General features: G+C 40.3%; 1 protein-coding gene across 1 annotated transcript in view; it reads right to left on the bottom strand.

Annotated features, from left to right (window-relative positions):
• Positions 1-7554: 7554 nt before the first annotated feature.
• NOM1 (nucleolar protein with MIF4G domain 1) overlaps positions 7555-21305 on the bottom strand; it is a 33389-nt gene continuing 19638 nt past the window's right edge. The window contains exons 2-12 of the mRNA XM_008629674.2: positions 21070-21303; positions 20139-20263; positions 19013-19208; positions 16904-17227; positions 16268-16378; positions 15331-15498; positions 14620-14741; positions 10791-10923; positions 10293-10424; positions 9473-9582; positions 7555-8594 (exon numbers count right to left, since the gene is read on the bottom strand). Of these exons, the coding sequence (XP_008627896.1) occupies positions 8417-8594; positions 9473-9582; positions 10293-10424; positions 10791-10923; positions 14620-14741; positions 15331-15498; positions 16268-16378; positions 16904-17227; positions 19013-19208; positions 20139-20263; positions 21070-21303 (1833 nt within the window). The 3' untranslated portion in view covers positions 7555-8416. The remainder of the gene's footprint in view (positions 8595-9472; positions 9583-10292; positions 10425-10790; positions 10924-14619; positions 14742-15330; positions 15499-16267; positions 16379-16903; positions 17228-19012; positions 19209-20138; positions 20264-21069; positions 21304-21305) is intronic.

Genomic DNA, 21305 nt, shown 5'->3' with positions numbered 1-21305 from the left:
AGGAACATGACATTTTTCCTGTCATGTGCAGGGAGCTTCTTGGTAGGCTGTTTGAATCCCAGGAATAACACCCAGGACAAGTACCAGAAGGGATGAAGCTCCCAAACTCCTTAGTCTCCCTTGGGTGTTGTGTAGTGACCAAATTACAATCTTTCTGCCCCCCCAAAACGGTTCAGACCAAAAAATGGTCTGGCCAGAGTGAAATACCAACTGCACATTACTCTGAGAATTACTCAGCACTGTGACACAGATTTTTTATTTTTCACCAATACTCATGCCATCAGAATCATAGCAACAGTGGATTGGGCTTGTCCTGCATTAGAAAAGGTGGTTTTGTTTTTTCTGGGACTTCTTGCTTCATTTTTCTTGCCTTGAGGGTTGTGTAATATCTCTTCCAAACAGTTCTCTACAAGGGCAGTGGACCCAGGGGATATTTACTGTCTTCTGCCTACTCTGAGGACAGAAGAACTTTACTTAATTAAGTCCTAGGTGGAAATGCAAGTTCCTGCATGGAAATGGGATCACCTGCAATATGTAGGAGGTCAGAGTATTTTTTCTCTGATCACAAGCTTCTACAAAAATTTGGTTTTCAGGTTCCTTTTGGAAAAAACCCACATTTTGCTGAGTTAGTCTAACAGGGACTGGTCTCTAAAATGAGTAAAGGAGAAGAACAATGCCCTTTTCCTTTAGTAAAACCTCAGCAGAGGCAGTGGCTTGCAATGAATTTTGTATCTGCAAGGCTTAGCTCCATTTTACTGCCTGCAGGATATTTGCAAGCAGATCACAATTTCCTCTAATTAATCCACTATTTTAAATTATTATTCATAGGACTTCTGTTAATGTTCTTGGCCAATGGTACCTTTTGGCAGGTGGGACTCATGTCTGAAGAGGGAGCACGGCTGCACAATGCAGAAGCTCCTGATTCGGCTGCCTCCTCTCTTCCCGCACAGAGGAGATGGGGACGGAGAATTCCTGTCCCCATCCAGCCCTGCTTGGCTCTGGGTACCATTTCCATAAATAATAATAATACAAAAAAAGAGCAGCCAGCATGGATTTTGATATAAGGCTGAGGCAGGGGACTGATCTCAATTTAGAACAACACCTCAAGGGATGGGGCAGATTGTCCACTGCTTGGTATCCCTGGATGGCCTTTCTGGAAAGGATGTGGGAACCAAGCAGAAGCTGCCAAGCTGCCTCTGGTGCTGATTTCTGCAGTGTAATAGTGGCTGGCAGTGTGCTGGGGGCTGCACAGACCATCTAATGATTCTTTCTGGACTTCAACATGATGAATCTATAAAGCAAGTATTGCTGTAGCAGCTAGGTGCAATTTTAGAAATGTTAATGAGTAATTACATAAAGGTTGTCCACAGTCATCGATGTTAATTACTGTTCTTTTGCCAGGGATAATTAAGATGACACTTCAGCAGCATCAGCTAGTGGTTCCTGCTGTCTGTGCTGTCTTCTCCCCTCCCAGCTCCTGCTGCAGCTCTCACTCTCCTTCAGGGATCTCTTCACTCCCTTCATTCCTCCCATGCTCTTGGCCCCCCAGCTTTTCTGAAGGGCCTAGTTCACCACAGCCTGAGGATTTTTAAGCTGTTTAATAGCAATTCACATGGTATTGTGAGGGTGAGCTGGGGGTGCTGGGAGAGGCAGATTTGGGTGATGTGAAGCAGTGATCTGCTGCCTCTATGCTCCTGCTCAAAGCATCAGGACATTCAGCTCTGCTCTGCAGATAACTTGCTTAGACAATGTGTGCAAGCTACTTCACCTTTCTTCAGCCTCCACCTCATGAGTGGCTGGTCTTAACACCTTGTTTTGCCTTTTTGTGTGTCTTGGAAACCTCTGATGAGTCAATCAATGACTGTGGAGGAGATGGAATAACAGCTATCTAAGTGTGTGGTTTGTTGTAATAAAACTTAATAAATTTTATCCACTTTTTCACTCCTCAGCCTGTGATCAGACTCCACTCAGTGTAACACAGGTTTCAAGTGATGGACAGCCCATGATGGAGGTTTTAGCAGAGGAGAGATGTCCTATCTGTGCCTCTGAAATGTGCCACTCTTGCAGTAACCCAAAACCTCATGGGTTCCTCTGGCTTTGGGGATGGGAGGAAGAAGTCTCTTTCATCAGCTACGGACAGCAAGATACCTAAACCTCCCACTCCTTTATCCCTCCAAATCTTCATCTCTAGGACTGATAATTACATCTACAGGTTAGATTTGAGGGTCGATTTTGGTAGCAGATGATAATGGGGTAATATTGAAAAGTCTCTGTGCTCTTCTGCAAAACCTGTTACTCCTGTGCCTCCGACAGCTCCACGTCATCCTTGGGTAGCCCAGGCTCCTCCCTGGAGGAGGCCATTTCAGGGAAAGTGTTTCTCAGCTTGATGTGAGGGTGTCAAAAACCTGGCCAGGAATAAAGGTTTGTTTCTCCAGTTCTTAGCAGTCTGAAGGCTCCTTAAACTCACAAACCTGTTATGAGGCTTCCCAAAAACAGGGTGGCCTAGAAGCACAGATGGGTCTAGGGTGTCTCCAGATCTGACTCTTACACAGATTTCAGACCAGAGATAACAGATTTGTACTGATTCAAAACCCAAAGCAGCTTTTGAACTGATCTATTGCCTTCTGCTCAAGCTCTGAAGTGCTGGTGAAGAGCTCCCTTGAGCGTCCCTCCACAGCTTTTATCATCACAAGAACGGTTTAGGATTCCCAGGTGCTGTCCCTGCCATTCTGCACTGCTTCCTCATCCCTCCCACACAGTACCTGCATTATCCCTAGCATAACAAATATCCCCAAGGCAGCAACACATAGTTTCAAACCATTTAGGTAAAGAAATTTGGAAAGTAAATACCATCTGGCCAATATTTTATGGGTGATTTGAACTATGGAGTGAGGAAAAATAAATCCTATCCAGAATCTAAGGCTTTGGCTGAGGAGAAAAGATAATTTTGTGAAGATGCAAGCCTAGAAAATGCAATCAAGGTGACTCATTTTTCCCCAAGGTGACACCAAGCATATCTTGGGTTATTGTCTCTATACTAGAAAAACGTATTGTTCTGTCCCCTGGCTGTAACCAATGGTTGCTCCCCAGTGGCTTCAGTGCCTCCAACAATACTCCCTGCTATTCCACGCCAGAGCTGTGTGGGCCTGTGCACCCAAGAGAGATTTCAGGGTACTCTTACCATCTGAACCATAAAAGGTCCATAATGGAGTTTCTAATGAAAAATGTGTAATGCCTGGAAATCTTTCACTTATGAAAATGAAACAATGATTTCATTGTAACTGACAAAAGACTATTAAGGAACAATTCAAAAATGGTCTCTGTTTTAATTTTGCACGGTACCTCTCATTCTAGTTACATTACTCAGTCACTTTTAGTTCACTTTGAAGTGAATTCCACTCCATTCACATGAGGTCAGCTAATTTTGGTGTGTTAACTGTTTTGTCCTAGGACACAAGTTTTAAGGAATTTTTGGTGCCAGCTGGCTCTTCCTAAGCTTATCTTTGATAGATGCTCATTCATTTCCTTAAAGTGTTATTACGGAAACCACGTGGTATCCGATTGGGAATTGTGCATGCCACCTAAATTAGGGGAAGGCTACTGTAATTAGCTTTAAAGCAAGGCTGGAGGTCACACCAGAATTTGGGGATAGCACAGCTGTTTCATATGGGCAGCTGTGCTGTCCATGCCTGCAAGCCTCATGCTAAACTGAGCTTTACTGGAGGGTGAAGGAAAGTTCCTCCAGGAGATGAAATCACAAAAAGTGTCATATGGTAAAAGAGTCATATCTCTACCTACAATCCCTGAAATCAGTCCAACCCAAAAAGTCTTGGGTAAAATGTACACTCAGCCTTTTAAAAGTGACCCTACGGATCAAATTGTCTCCTGAAAACAAAATTGCTTTATCAACTGCAGGAAAAAATCACATATTGACTCACACACATGGGATGTAGCTGGGCACTAAGCTGCAATTACGATCAATGCAACAAAAATTGGAGTGTTAGAGTTGCCACTCACATATTTATTAAGCTGAAATCACTGTCATGCACCAGCTGCTCCCGGGCTGTAACTTTTCATGTGCAAAGTTCACCCGCAGAACAATGGGAACCAAACGATCCCAGATGTGCTCTGAGCACAGTATTGGGTTGCACACCTTTGCTAGCACCAGGCAGGGCAGCCCCGCTGCGTCTGCACCTTCGGAGCACGACTGACATCAGCCCCTCATCCCCGGTGTGGAGGACAATGGAAAAATGTCAAGTTAAAAAAGCCCTGCAGATACTTGGCTCGTTCAGGTGTGGTGTTAAAACCCTGCCAAAAGGACTTTTGTATGATTTATCAGCATAACACTCTGGCCAAAGCTAAAAACCAGACTTCACTGCCCTGTTAATTTTGATACAGAAAACAGAGAAAGTTTAAAACATTGCTGTCCAGCTTGAAAGAAAAAAAAAAATCGAAGCTGCCATAATAGCTAGGAGTGGATCATGCTGTTTAAAGGGGGAATTGAAATTTTCTGCTACACAGCTAAAAATCAAACATCCGGCTTTTTGTTAAATGCATCTAAAGCAAATCACACGGTGTTTTCCAGTGGCCTGGCGGGAGTAAGGATCAGTGGTGCAACCGCAGCCACTTGGCTTTCTGGCATATTGTATTTTTACCAATCCAAAGTTCTTTTCTTCTCACTAAGTAGCAACTCTCCCAAATCTGCTTTATGGAAGAATTTGGGACATTTTAAGTGGCATCTCTGTTATTAGAATGATCAGGGACCATTTCTCACAGGAGTTTGACGTAGGTTGCCAGACTAATACTCAACAGGAAGAAATCTCAACGGGCTGTATTTTGTGTATATTATTGAACACTTACTCGTGGCAGACAAAGCAAAATGTGTCCCAGCCAGGTGTAAGTTCCCCAGCAACCTCTGCTGGCAGGCAGTGCTTAGTGTGCAGTCCTGCAGGAAGGCGACTGCCAGCATTTGGTCTTGCTGCACTTACAGAGACCTTACAGCCCTGCTAGAAGGAGGAGAGACTAGCTCTGCTAGGACAAGTTTTTTCTCCAGGGTTAAAAGTGTGATACATGCAAAAATTATGCATCGTGTATAATATATGCTTAGACACAGAAGCATACCTGTAGAATACCTATAAAACACATTATGCATATAAATTTTAGTATAAATACACATATAAATAAGTACAAAATCCTCTCTGCTTTCCTTTTCACACGTGCTTTATAGCCTTGGAATGTAAAGACCACAGAAGCAACAGCTTGCAGATGCATATGTACATTGACAGCAGACTCTGCCAGGCCTTCCACCTCTCTCAAGCTGTGGCAGTCTGGCCAGTAGGACCATGGAAAAAGTTGTTAAATAGGGCAAGATCCACAACTCAGGAATTCACATTTATCTTGGAATTGTCAAATTTCTGTCAGACAGTTATTTCCTCACTAAATCACAGTGACAGGATGGGACTTGTGCAGAATCACCACAAAACCTATCCTTGACATGACTACAGCACTGTGGGCTGGCAGTGTATTTCTGCTGCTTTCCTTGAAAAGTAGGGTTTTTTTGGTTGTTTTTTAAAATTTAAATTTAAAATTTAAAATTTTAAAATACATAAATCTGCTGAATGTAAAAGCCCCTGGCAGGTAAAATCAGTTTTCTTCAGAAACGAAACAATGGCTCTGATAACACTAATTTTGAACAGAACATACAAGTTCTTTCTGAGAAATAATAATTAATGCAAGTCTCAGTGTAAAAAAAAAAAAACCTTGTAATTTTTTACTGTAAGGTTAAAACCATCCCTTCTAATTGCACAGCAACACCTGCATTGCACCACCTCAGGCAGCTGCAGCAAGTGAATACTCACACCCATCAAACACTTGGCAATCCTGCCACGGCAGCAAAGCTGGTCCGCTCCCATCACCAAGCTAAGCACTCACACCAGGCAGGGACAGGCAACCTGGCACCTTGGGCTAAGGAAGATGATTCAAAATTTATCTCCAGCAGCAAAGTTGCCCCAGCCTCCCTGCTAGAGCAATGTGTTTCCATTTATGTGTTATTAAACCACCAACACATTGACATGCTGGGTCTACCTAAGCTCCTGCAAAAAAGGTAACTAATTAAGTGGCTGCTGCAGTACAAGGAGAGCAATTTTTACTCACTGAGTCCCATGTGTTCCACAGCAGCCACTTTCTAGGGGCTTGCACAGATCTTCTCCTTCTCCAAACCTTAAATAACAAGGTTTGGCAAGGTTGGTTGTTAAGGGAGATGTTTACACACACACCCTGCAGCTGTGACTTTTGTAGCCAAAATAGCATCAATTCTGCTGCTGCCCACGCTTCTCTTAATTGGTATGAATTTTAGAAAACATAATAATTTTTTTCCAGTTTTGTACACTTAAAAGATGCCAATGGTATGAAAAAAGAATCTTGCTTTGCTCTTTTGATTGTAATCTCTTCTGTTGTTACCTTGCTAGTATAACCCAGGATTTTGAAAGTGGGTCTCTCTGCTCCCAGGACACCTTCTTCCCTAAAACTTGCCCTATCCTCTCAAAGGAAAGGTGAGAAAAAACAGCTCCCTGGCTTCTGGGAGAAGCACTTCTCCCCCTGAAAACAGTACACCTGATCAAACAGAGTATACTACATTTAACAATTTGATTAAAGAATAAACTTTCCCAACAAGGACAGATCCATTGGTACCAAATGCACCTGGGAGGCACCATAAGTAAATGGCCTATTGGACATCAGATGCAAGTGCCTTGGTTTGAGAGACAGGTGTCTGCTAAGGAAGGCAGGAGCCTCCCGTGGAATGGAAAATGTAACCCCCTTCCCTCTGAATTACTATAATTTTGAAATTAAGGGGATTTCAGGCAATTATATGAGAAATAGGAATAACAGTTCTTTTCTAGTATACATAACAAGGCAATAATACAGAAACACTGCCTTAACCTGCCAGAGTCAGGATACAACCTGACACCCTGTCGGGCAGGGTGGTGGCACCAGTCCCATCAAGGGGTGGCTGCACTCCTCTTGGGGTGACAGATGTGGTTCTGTTGAAGCAGGGATCCTGTAGAAGGGTCTGGTCTTCCTCTGAAGGTCCAGCGGTGGTTATGTAGTTCTTGTCCTCTGGGAATCCAGTAGGTAAGGGCTGCCTGTGGTGTTCCAAACCTCAGATTATAGCCAGGTAGGAATGCTCGGCTCCTCCCCCTGGGCGGGGCATCTCACAGTGGGATGATGTAATTCTGTAAGTCATGCAGTGAGGCTGGATGGCCCATTAACAGAAGATATTCCCCGGAGGGAGTTATCAGGGACGTGTCATGGAAGAGACAAAGAACACTGCCCCACCTGGTTTCAACAGATGGTGATGGAATACATACTTTTGGTTACATCTTACATTGTAACCTAAGACAGCAAGTCTGGCTACAGAAATAAGGCTGACAACTCCAACACAGGTAGATCACAGATGCACATTGCAGATGAGAAAGCACTTCCCCCCTCCACCCAGTTTAAGGTCATTCCCTTCCTGCCAGGCCAGCCAGAGTAAAGCTAACACAAACACCAAAGCATTTAGAAAAACAGCAGTTTAATGTGTAGTGGTGAGGTGACAAAAGAAACAAACCATTAAAAGAGCATCACAGAAAGAAATGTGCCTATTTTTTTTTAAGCATCCAAATGAAAAATGTGAGCAAACTCTTAAGGGAGGTATTCTCTCCTTAAAAGACTCATATTGATGATATTGTTTATGTCTAGAAAAATCTGATTAACACAAGTGATTCGGCAACTCCAATTCTAAAGCTGTGAAAAACAGGCTAAAAAAGCCATAAAACTATGCTGTGATCTCTAAACCCTATATAATTGGGCAAAGACAGATCTTCAAGTTGCTTTGCTACAGCTTTGAATCCAACTGAAGATCTTTTCCTGACCCACAGTCAGGGAAACAATTCACAGAATTAGTGAATAACTTCCAACACTTTAAGAAAAAAGTTGATTTCTTCCCAAAACTGACTCACCAGTGCTTGTGCCATCTAGTGGCCCCTTTCTTCAGGTGAGTACCATGATCCCTCATTAAAAGCCTTTAGCTAAGGCAGTTTCTTTTATTATTTTAAATGAAAGGCTAGAATATGCAATGCAAAACACCGCTGCTGACAGAGTATCATAGAAGAGAAATCCACTGTCTTCTCCAGATACCAACCATCAGCATGAAGCACTTGTACTAAAAAGGGACATGACAAAACTACATTTTCCCTTTCTTCAAAAAGGCCTTGTATCTCCTTAATTTAAACCTCTAACTAGCATGTAGAGCACAGCAACTGCTTATATTAAAAAATGGATCCTTTAGAGTAACACAGCTCTCCTCACTCTCAATTATTTAGGTCTGAAAGACCCCAGCTTGGTTTTCCCGTATGTTTTATTAGAAAAAACAGAACTATAGTTTCAGTTTGGGTTCTTTTGCCTCCAAAGCCTTGGTTGCTAGTTCCACTCTCTCTTTTAACAAGCTAGCTTCTTCAGCACTCTTTTGGGCTTGTGCATGTTTCAGTAAGAAGTGGGTAAGGAAGAGTTTCAACCCTTCCCGCAGCATTCCCAGTTTGGGGTTGTCAGATACCCTGTAAAGATACAGATCAAAAATATTATTTAGTCTGCTCCCGTTTCAGAAGTTGATTCATTTTATCATCTTCTTCAAAAAGGGCTGTAGAAAAAAGCCAACCTATAAAAGAAGTTTTATTGAAGAAGCTTTCAAATTACCAAGTCTACCTTGGTTTGGCAAACTGCCCAAACACTTGACATACAACTGGCCCTCAACAACAAAATGGAATAGTGCAGCCTCAGACTTACTTTATGTAAACAATTACATTACAGCAAAAACCAAAGCAAACACCGTGTTCAAGCTTCCTTTTGTTGCTGCATGACAGCTGAAACATCACCAACTAATTTTTTCTAACTTTATGTGACATTGCAAGTCTTATCCACTCAAGTCCTAAGCGTCTCTAAGGATGGAGATTTCCCAGACTCTCCAGACAACTCTGTTCCATATCAAAAGAAAGATTTTTCAGAGAATGTTGAAAAAAAACCCTATAAAATACCCCAAACCTTTGCCTCATTAGTATCACTTTATTTTTCCTTCTTATGATACCTCCGAGCAATGACTGCTGGCAGAGCAAATCCCACTGCACACGGGTAATACAGCGATAAGGGAAACAGGCAATTACAGAACTTGGCTCATGAAATTCCTATGACCAAAATGATACACTGAATATCTGGAAGCCTTATTTTGTGTAACACCTCTTACAGTTGCATCTCTGTCAGAGCCTGTACCAACACACAAATGACACACTTCCCCCACTCAGCCAGGAGAGCTCACATTTTAAGGGATGGAGGGCTAATGTGTGGAAAAGGCACAGTGTAATTCCAAACAAAATTGGCAAACTTCTTATGTTAATTACTACTCAACAAGGGTTCTGTGGAGGTGTCAGTGATCACTTACCTCATAAAAACATCAGTAAGTTCTTCCTCATCTGCTTTGGTTAACAGTGTGCTTAATACCTGTCGCAAGAAACGGACTTTGGGTTTGTCCAGTTCACTGAATTCAATTACCTGGCAGACAGAGAGCGAGAATTAGATTAATTCAAGTATTTCAAACAGCCGGTCTTTTCTCCTAAATGAAGAGTTTTTAGCACACCAACTGGCCTCTGCATCTACTGAGCTTTGAGTTTAGCACAGAATAATTACCTGAGAATGCTGCCTGCAAAAGCCAATCAATAAGGAAAGCAAAAAGCCTTCTAAGGAATAGAAATCTACTTGTACCAGAATACCAGACGTAATTTCTCAATTAGATAAATACTTTGTAAGTACCTGGGACAATCCATTTAATTGCCTGTTTAATATAATTCAGTTATTCTTCTAATAGAATTATATGGACTCCCCATTCTGAAATCCAAGAAATCTACTCAGCACTTTCTTGTCTAATAAAAACAACATCAGCTAAAAACCATAGCACAAAATCCACTGGCAAAGCCTGTTAATAAAGGGGCCTCAGTTCCAACTCTGGACACACTAAAGGAAATAATCTTACAACTGCTCTAGATAAAGAAATGTAGACTTTCTCTATGCCTCGGTCACCGCACATTCCCCTTTCCCAAAATGATAGCATAAACATAATCAATTGGAACAATTTCATAATTTTAAAACAAGTTTGTCTTAGCATAATCAGCTAAAGTACCGGATAGGTAACACAGAAAATACACCTTCCATAGAACTAGCAAATGCAGGAAAAACAGAAGGATTTGAAAAGAAAACACACCTACCTTGAGAACTGAAAGTGGCAGTGATTTTGTCCTTATTAAGTGAGCCAGCAGTGACACCAAGTTGGAGATGGCAGCAGCTGACAGGTTTTCTAAACCTCTGATTTTGTCCCAAATACTAAACTGAAATGTCACCTGGGGGTCAAAGGCAAAAAAATAATCCTGCAAATCAAGTGCCTGTTTAAATGAATAACAATATAGCAAACCTTTTGACCTTCTATTCTTTATAAGCCCTCTGTTAATTAACAGAAATGCTTGATCAGACTGTTCCAATTATTTTAAAATGCATAAAACAGAAGAAGGAAAACCTTCAGCAGTAGTTATTTCATTTCCTATTCAGATCTGACCATGAGTATGCCTTACTGAATGCTTAGCTATACCAGCAGAATTTTTCCTGGGATCAAGATCTTAACAGGCCTGCACCCATTCTCAGGTATTCAGTAATGTCCTCCTAACCACAATTATGACACTAAACCAATGAAGCAACAGAATTGTTTTTACCTGAAATCGTCTCTCATATCCACAAAATTTGTTAGCCAAAAATGCATAGAAGGGGTTGAATGTCTTTTCCTGTAAGCAGCAGTAAAGGATGACATGAACTATTTCTCTCTCCTGCTGATCTTTCAGTCCAAGCCTAAAATGTAGCAAGAAAATGAGAATAATTTTGTAAGGAAAAACTTAGTGACACAAAGTAAGAGCTACAGTCAACATCTGAGAGCAATACTTTAAAACCCCTCCAAACATCACATTAGATTTTACTTGTTACAAAGTACCTACGAAGTCTTTAAAACTTGTAGTGTCCAACCTTTAAGAGTGTTGGCTAAATGAGTACCCTGGTATGGCACTGTGGAAATGCTGAAGCATTATGGACGTTAAAGGAGTAGATGCAAAAGCAAGACCTAAAGAGACAGAAGTGGAATGATAAAAGTATTATTGCCCAGGGAAGGAAAGGTATCCCACTCCATGTTTGTAGCTCTCCATGAACAGAAGAGAAGGCACAGAAGTACCAGCAGTAGAACTGCACCCATGGTTACCACTACCAGGGTTAAACAGTGAAACAAAGGCTAAAAAGTGAAACAAGAACTGTAGGGTCCCATTGTGATTATCTCATGCTTGTACTTATGGTCATGGGAGGAAATCCAGCCTTTGGATCAGTGTAAGCCTATTCTGGAGAAACATTTCCAGGACCCTTCACTTGTGTGGTACTTAGTACAGATAAGAAAATATTCTAAGATGTTTTTCTTACTTGGTGATATGAATTTTTTAATCTCTGGGTCAAATCCACGCTACGTGATACTTGAAATTCATTTTTGTTTGATAGTAGCCTAAGAGGGTACAGTCAGTGATTTCACAGCATCTTAAAAAAGCCTGAAGAAAACAAGATCTACAAGTACTTATGTTGGAGGCCCCAGTATGAAGGCCAAGGACTGAGCAGCTTTCCCACTCCAACCAGTCTAGCTGACCAGTCTAAAAGAGGGCTGAGACACTCTGGCAGGGAGCAGTAACTAACAGTGTACCTGTTTGTGAGTAGTATGACTTAACTTCCTAATGCTGCCAAGTGTTTGGCAGCATTAAAACCAATTAAAATGAAAAATGCATCATATTAGAATCTGAAAAACATCAAACAAAATTCTTCTCATATTCAAGTTTCACAGGGCATTAGTACAACTCAAGAGTACTTTCTAACCAAGTCTGACTCCATTGGAACTTGCCCTACTGTCGGTAGGGTAGCTGGCCATCACCTGATGCCAATATCCCTCCTTTGTACACACCTCCAGACATCTGCATTGCATGTGACCACAGACACAACAGGTGAACAGAGAAAACACTGCTGTTCAGCCCAAACTCCCCAGAATTTAAAGTTTTACAGTAGGAAAATCTGGGATGATTTCTAGGCTGATTGCTAAAGAGCAGTGAAAATTCAGAAGTCTGCACTTCCAAAGGGGTCAGTACTATAAGTGCTGTGTCTGTGTCATAATCCACCTGCTCTCCCATCAGCCAAGTTCCATCTGATTTCAGAGCAACAAAAGGTTTTTTCACAAGTACACAGGTTTTCAGCCATCAGATTTGCATTTAATAGATGACTTGGGAAGTTACACTGCAATCACTAGTTTAGCACACTCTCCTTTTACTTGTTGATCATCACGCCTATCATGACTTGCTTATTTAGGAAATACTCATGTTGCCAGAGTTGTAACCAAGTGACAACACTTGGATATAAATACATATATATACATATATTTGTTTTTTGCAGAACTAGAATTCCTAAACATCTAAAATTTAACAGTCTGGACTATCTTTCACTGCTGAGCTTCACCACAAAACTGTATAGATTTCATAAGCCTGATATTCTTTGATAAAGAATGTGCAAGCACCTCACTGATTCAATTATTCATGAGTTACAGTATTCCCATGGACTTGTGTATCTTGATCCTGCTGTAAATGGGATAACTGCCTCTGAAGTAGGTTATTTACCACCAGCAGAAGCCGGCCTCCAAGTAGGTTAGTTATCATCAGCTGAAGCCCAAGATTATCACTGCCTTTAGATCAAAAATAGCAACTGTTGAATCCCCTTTTAAAAGTCAGTACAAATTATATTAGTAGATACAATCACTTTGGTAGACACTTGTTATCCTCAGTTATACATCTCACTCCAGTAGGATAGCTGAGCCTTTTATGAGTGTCTCAGTATTTTCTGAGATGGAAAGTTTCTCAAATTCTTTATCTCTACAAGATAACTTCAAAAATTGCCTCTCCATCAAACTTAAGCAGGATTCATTCTCTCTCCTGAGTGAAACTGTGGTTTGTGAAGGTGTGGCCTTTCAGCTGATGAAGAGGATCCAGTCTCACTCCCTCCTCTTTGTCACCTTGTCTCTTCACTGACACCTCTGCAATCACTGAGCCACTTCAGGGAGCTGCTCTGGCCTCAAACTAATTACTTTCATCTGCAGTAAGGAGGAAAGGAACTAGAAGAAATATAGCAGTCTGGATTTTAAATAGTTTAAATTATCCTTTAACCACATCTCAACTCTGCCACAGAACTAGCAGCAGATGAATCAACAAGAGCAGTTAAAATATTTCTTTATATGCTCTTTCTCATGAGACTGACAACAAACACATGAATACAAATTCCTATAAACTCAGGAACACATGTTCACACTGAAGTTAATTCCTTCACTGACAATTCTGTGTACTTTCCATTATACTCTGCCAGATGTGGGCAGATTTAAGAATTCCTCTCCCTGAGTTTGCCATATAAACATCAGCACCAACACACACCAGGGAGCCTGAAGAGAGATTTTCTGCCAAGCCTGTATGTATTCAGATTTGTGTACCAGCTTAAATAGCACAGATAAGAGTCAAGTCCAATTTGCAAATTGAGCTACCAGGTCTTGGCAAGAGCTGCAGCAGCAGCTAATTTCTTTTAATTGAACAGGCCATATTAAGATATTGGAATGACTCCACCACAGTCTTAAATCCAAGCTGTGTTTTGCAGAAGTGGCATTTAATCAAATATTAGTTGACTTTATTACAAAGTCTGTTTTGGTTTGGTAAGCAAATTAAATAATTGCATGCCATCCTGGTAAGACAATACCCTTGGGCTACAAGGCTGTGACAGAAAAGTTCAGACCTGATCTCTCCCCTCCCAGTTACTACAGACTTACAATGAATATTCTGACAAACACAAGGAATACCTCAGTTTGAGCTTTTTCTTGATCACATCTTCTTCAGAAGAGCTGCTTGTCAAGGGGTAAGGAAACTGGTCTTAATGGGAAGCAAACCCAAAGCTAATAAATTATGCAAGAGAGAAGGGGAGGTACTAGAACACTACCAGGTCACACAAGTATGGGCAGAGATGGCTTAACAAGGTGGCAAGAAGTCAAAGAAGAGGCAGTAGTACAGAAATCACAGCAATCCAGCAACAAAACCACGAGATGTTCTAGAGGGGCTTCTGCTCTGCCCCTGTAAGGAAACAAGCCTGCAGCAGCCTTCCATCCACTCTGCTGGGATACACAGACCCAATGCAAAAAGACACAGGCTCCTTACATCAAAAGATGCTGCAAATCACAGTTATAGCCAGGAGCGACAGGAACAGGGGCTACTCCTTTCCTCTGACCGCCAGTCAGTTCTGCCTGCCCACATTAATCCTTATACCAGGTTTCTGGTTCCCTTCTCCAACTCTTTTACCCTATGTGGATTCCTGGCTATGTACTTCTTTTAATTGTATTATCAACTAAATGCATTTAAGCTCAGACCAGAAATGCTGTATTTAAACCCATTTAATGCTATTTTTAGTTCTGGGATGTCTTTTGTGCTAGTCTGTACTTACTTCAGAAGTTTTTCAAAGGCATCCATGAAGTCTTCACTTGTCATCAAGACACAAAAAATACTTCTCCTGATATCAGTGTTCATTCTCAGCTTACGAGCAAGTTCCATTATTTTTGAACTCACCTGAAAATAAAGTTATATGCTATTTTATTTATGTTTGCCTTACAAAAGCTATTTCTATACCTTAAATAACACCATCAATGAAGCTCTCCAGTAAACCATGAATCACCAATCCAAAGGTCCTGAGCTTTTGTCCAGAGGCACAGACATCATCGGGAGCTTTTTCAACTATGGAAATACATTTTAATCTACTTTAATTGTGCCAATTAATTTTAAGATGTGCTTTTCTATTGTAAGTAATTCACCATGACCAGCTCACCACATTACTTTTGGAATCAGCTTGGATATATGCCACAGACAGACACCACAACCTGTCAGAATTCCTACCAGCAAATCCATTGTTAAGTCTCTTCTTTCACCTTAGCAATTCCACAGGACAAGAAAAAACAAGCTATACCATATTTGTAGTAACAGCTCTTTTGAAGAAGATGAGTATAATGTTTTTAAAAAATCTAAGAGCAGAATTTACAGTCCAAAATCTTGGTCTTACAAGAGCACATGAAGGTTTTTTTGGTGGGGTCTGAAATGAACTTAATGACATGTATAAAAAATCTTCAGATCACAAACACTTAGACTTAAAATTTGGATTTACCTTTCCTACATGCAGCTTTTGCTGAGCCTGGCTTTTTGTATCACTGATCATTGGTGCTCCACTCCAGGATGACCCTACGATCCACCAGCGACCAACCTGGTCAGCACTGAGGAGAGACTCCAGGGACACACGGAGCTGAGTGTCTTTTCCTGAACCACTGCTGTGAACCTTGAATAACAAAACAAAAGTAAAAACCAACACAAAAGCTTTTACTTGAAACTTTTTTTTCTTTTCTTACAGAAAACAACAAATACTTTAGTTACTAAAAATGATTTTTAAACAAAAACTTTAAACATACAAGCTCGTATCTCCATAAAGGTCTTCCCATGTTTCCTCCCCAACCTTTGTTTCAATCAGCAACCTGAAAAGAATTTACAATTTTCCACATGCTGTAATTTTTTAAATGCATAAAGTTGCATAAATCTACATGTAGAAGCTCTTGGGTTTTTTATTTGAAAAAAGAGATAATAATCTAAAAAGTAGGCATCTTCCAATCACGAAGTTTGATTAGAATTCAGATGATGCTGACATTGCAGCACCTTACAATCTGGTCATGATTTTCCTTTTGAACACTTGTGATTACATACAAAGACAACAAACTGCCTTATGTATTGTACAGTTCAAATAAAAATCTTAAACCCTGTGAACAAAGAACAAACTTTCAACAAAAGAGTCTAGAAGCCTACCAGGAGGACTGCAAAAATTTAAGAGAGGAAATCCTACAGAACTAGGTTACCTAGCTTATTCTGATATGCACATCCTGCACTATAAATTACTTTCACCCCTTTTATACTGGGTTGTTCTAGACAAACTGCCCTCTCTGTCAAAAAAAAAAAAACAAAGAAAACAAAAAACCCCCAGGAAAGCTGACATCCAATACAAATAATTACTCCTGCATTAAGAAGAACAAGGCTACACCTGCCAAGAAAGTTCTCACCAGCGCTCTCTGCAATTTGCGGAGTCTTTCCACTGGCTCAGGATCATAACCAGGAATCTTACGCATGTCATTGTTCCTAAGTGCCAGCATAGTCTCCAGCATAAAACGAACCTATTGGGAAAAGAAAGAGTTCTGTAGATTATGTGCTGTGGGTTTATTAAGTAAAGTAGAAGAGTGTACCTTGAAATTACTATTCTGTGAGAATAAGCAGCTCAGCTGGCTATATACATCAAAATTTAAATACAACATGTTTACTTTAACCCCTATTATATTAATTTGTGTTCAAGTTTACTTAAACCCCTTTTATACTAATTTGTGTACAAGCTTCATCTGCTAAACACCATGCCTCAGTGACCATTTTTTGAAGGGCACAAAGTATCATGAAACAGAAAAATCTGTCCATTGCATAAGATACAAACCAGTCCTGTCTCACCCATCAGAAGCATTTTGGTGTCTGTGTACTAAGAACTAACGGAGAAAGACAAACAAGAAGAATGCAAGTAACTCAATATCACACTAATGGTAATTTATAACCTAAACAGAATGTAGCAGAAAATGTTTCTGTAAATTAAACTATGTATCCAAGTACTTATTACAGTCTGTTGAGAATATAAAATCTTTAAAACAAACACATACCCTAGTCTGATCCTGGAATTTCTTCTCTGCTGTGCTTGCTTTCCTCTGAGCTTCAGTGATCAGTTCCTTCAAAGCCAGTGCATCATCTTTTCTTAAGGAAAAGCCCACATTTTTCAGAAGAAATAAAATCAGCTCAATCTCTTTTTCCGTGAAAGTGCTAACAAGCTTTTTCAGAATATCAAAGATCAGCAGGCAATGAACCACATGGAAGTTGTACAGATGAGCAATCAAAGCAAGCAGATTTTCACATTCTTTCCCTTCAGCATCACTTTTACAGAGTTCATCAAATTTCTTCACCACTGCTTCCAAAAAGTGAGCACCGACCTGGCAACAATTCCATTAAGGGGAAAAAAAAAGAAAAAAAAATCCAGCCATTAACTGTAAGTAGATTTTACAGATGTCTGTAAAACATTCATTTTTGGGTCACTGCCACTATTAATTTTAAAGAAATACTGTTGCTTCTCTTAACCAATATGGACATTCGACATTTACATACACAAATATTTAAGAGGTGTGACGTTTTTGTAGAAGTCTATGTCATTTACACCTCATATATGACATCCAGTTGCCTTTTAAAGCCTGTGCAAGAAAAACAAGTATTATGAACCTACAGTACACATTTACATAATTTTCATGGACACGTATTAGCATCTTTCCAGCTGTCAGGCTAGCATGCTGTTACTGCTAGTCATTCATCCAGGAAAAGCCGCATGTCAAAAACCAAAATCATTGCTGAGTTCGGCACTCCAGAACAAAATCCTTAACAGGAGGATAAAAAAATAATATTGTGAAAAAAATCCCCAAAATACCAAGTTTTCACAGTTGTTGAGCATGAGCTTAAGCTGCTTTTGAAATGGGGATAATTCTTAGATGTTTGTCAGTGGTACAGCCAGGAAAAGAAATTTTGGAATATATTTACTTCTGAAGAGAGAACTGATGCTAAAGGCTGGGATTAGAAAGCCTACCAAAACACAGGGAGACAATGAATACACTGCTGCTAAATAAACCTCTCACCCATTATTACTGTGCTAAAATATGCTGTTCTTAAGGAAACCAGAAGTCCCAGCAGCAGTACTGACTTGCTTTACAAACCTTGACCATCTTAAGTGTTAACTATCCAGTGGCTGCACAAATTTATAAACAGAGCCCAACTCCTGCATTGCTCAACCTAATCTTCAGTGCAGCTGTACTATCACTCGTTCATGTAATGCACATTGTATATTTATTTTACAGAAACATTATATTTGCAGTCAGAACTGCCTTTCAAGCACAAAGAGGGACAAAAAAAAACATTTAATGCCAAGGCTACACGGAGAAAGCTGCTGTAATTGCATCCATCTGATATTTAATATGGTTTCAGAGCCAGCATTCAGGCCACTGTATGACAAACTGAAAAACTTGCATTAATACATCTTTTGCACTGAGATGTGGCAGGGGGAAAAAAAGAGTAATCTAATAGGAACATACTGCTGAAAAAACTGTTTCCTGAGAGACATTTCACTGAAATTAGCTAAAATCTTCCCTTTGACATCAGTAGCTTCAGCATCAGCTTAAGTGAGAGATTTTATCTCACTCATCAGGCTTAAAAACACAACACAAAATCTCCTCAAAAAATTGCCATGCTTTTTAAAGTTTTTATTATTCCATGTTAGAACTACTTAATTCCACTGATGATTTGCATGATTTGCTTAGAAAATCTGTAAAAGGATTTCTGTAATTGTAACACTTTTCTTATCTGGATACACATGATTCAAACAATACCCTCATGTATCCATGAGAACAGAAATGGATTAGTGCAACTAAAGGGAAGAGAAGCTGAAGGTTAAAAATTTTTGATTACTGGGGGCAGAAAGATTTTGATGAAAAAATGATGGTTTTATAACTGACCAGTGGTAACTCATGGAGGAAATAAAATCAGATAAAGCAACAGATTTAGACCCTTTCACCTGTGGAAGCCTTGCAAATAAGCCACAAAACACTGATGAAACTCAACTAAAGATGCTTGTTAGTGACACACAATTAAAAATCACAAGGCAATTCAAAGAAAACAAGGAAAACACTCTACAGTATCTATTATTATACAAAGTTTGTCCCAAGCACAAGAATTACCTCAATTCCTACATTATGATGAAGGATGCTAACCAGAAGGACGTGCTCCATCATCAGTCTTGCAGGCATGGCAACTGCAGTAACACAGGCATTCATGAGAATGTCTGTCAGAGTGTCATTCATGTCCTTTCTGCTGTTGGCCATGTAGAGCTCTTCCATCTGTCCACTGATGGAGGACAAATTTGGTTCACTCAGCCTATGGAGAAACAAATTCCAGTGTTCACTCTTTCTTCTCCTTACACAGTTTTGAGTTCACCTAACAAACAACTATTCTTTTTAGAGAAACTAGTTTGACTTCAGAAGAAAAGATTGAAGATTGACACGATGACTGTAAGGGACCTTTTGTATTTTTCTGTGTTTTCTAAACTAAAAAAGTACAGTACATTTAATTTGAGTGTAATTTTTTGCAAAAAACCCCACTACTTGTAAAAACACATTAGCAGCAGTATTTACAAAGCACTGTCAATCTGCTTACTGTCACACTGAACAAATTTCTCAAGAAAACAGACTGGTTTTAGCAGTTTTAACTATGGCACATCGCAGTCTTTGAAGAAATTAAGTATGAAAGTAATTCATACTTTAACCATACGGTATATCAAATTTCTAATGACTGAACAAACTCTAGTCTGTGTTTTACAGGTAATGGATGAAAATTGCCAATAGATTTCTTACTTAAAAACCACTCTAAAATTGAAATGAATGTTAATTACTTTTTCTATTCTTCAGTACTTCAATATATGAAGGGTTGCTCCTTCTCAGTTGTAGTGTTGGAAAAATTTAATTTAAAAACACCTTAGACAACCCAAAACTTGTTTTCTTGTGAGGTTTTTTATAAGCATACTCCAACTCCAACTGACACTTAGTAATTATAACTAGCACTTGCAGGCAACTGCTGTGTGGAATTCAGCCCAATCTTAAATTTATTTTCTAGATTTTTCAACACCTATAATGACTAACTTTGAAGAATTTATACCAATAAAGATAATTATTCTTAACAATAGTAGACATGATTGCCAACTTAAAATCAGCTTGTGAAGAGAAAAGTCACATCTTTGCCACCTGGGCTTGAATGATGAGCATTGTCACATTGATCTAGAAAGATTAATGACTTTCCTTATTACATTACCTATTAATGAGGCCATTGACCATTTTCTTCAGTCTTCCCAATTCTTCTCTTTTCTTGTCGTCTACTGTCTCCTGAGCTTTCCTTATTTGAGGAGGAACATACTTTGTAACACCGTGATTATCACTCTTACCAGAAAAATAAGAAAACAAGGTATCAGATGAGACCAGTATCTTAAATACTTGAACACAAATACACATCTCTATTTAAGATTAAAATACCAAACTTTTAGTTAAGGATATATCTTACCATGTAATAACCAATGTCAAAGGAACAACATGCAGAAAAGAAGCAGGCAAAAAGGTAACCCTTTAAAACAAACTTGATAGCAGCAAAGCCCCTCTTCCCTATACATGAAATTTTCTTTAAGTTATGGTCATTAAAACCTGACATCTTAGGTCCTGGGTTTACTCAAGTTTTATCAGCGACACTTTAAGTTTAGGCCCATGAGGGCTAAATGACCTGTATGACCTCCTCTCCTCCACCCATTCAACAAGACCTAATACTGGCAGAACCTCTGAGATCGTTCAGAAAGTAACATTTCAGTGTGTAACCGCTGCTAATTTCAACACAAGCTCTCTTTACGGAAGAGTTAATCATATTCTTACACTCAAACGCCAGGGCAGTTCCTTTTATTTGCAGATTTCACACATATAGAGCTCCCACATGCCTTGTGTTGGAGGGTATTACCTGCCACCAGCATGACTCGGGAACTCTCCCCTCTATGCCTAACAAGTGTCCCTAGCACCTGGCAGACCCCTCAAGTCAACACTGTCGCTGGGCCCGGCTGTTTTGAACCAGGACAACACTCCACATGGCCCAACCGGACAGCAAACACCCGGGCTTAACCGCGGCGATGCAACTCTGCTTTATGTTCAGGTTGCGGGACGTGCTTTGGGAAGCAGGTCTGTGCTATCTGAGGAGAACATCCTACCTCTGCCTCCATCTCCTCCTCCTCGCTCGAGGGCTCGCTGGCCTCTGGCACCCCGCCGTCCTCGGGGGACGAGCTCTCGCTCTCCCAATGTCCTTCCACGTCATCCGCCTCGGAGGGGTCTGAGGTGTCTTCCTGAGCTTCCTCGTCCTCACCATCCTCCTCGTCCTCACCATCCTCCTCGTCCTCATCTTCCTCCTTCTTCCTCGGCGGGCGCTCCCGCGGCCCCGGCTGGGTCT

The sequence above is a fragment of the Corvus brachyrhynchos genome, unplaced genomic scaffold (genome assembly GCF_000691975.1).
Source record: "Corvus brachyrhynchos isolate BGI_N302 unplaced genomic scaffold, ASM69197v1 scaffold52, whole genome shotgun sequence".
NCBI lineage: Eukaryota > Metazoa > Chordata > Aves > Passeriformes > Corvidae > Corvus > Corvus brachyrhynchos.
The sequence above is the reverse complement of the archived record's forward strand: the minus strand, read 5'-3'. Positions and strand labels throughout refer to the sequence as shown.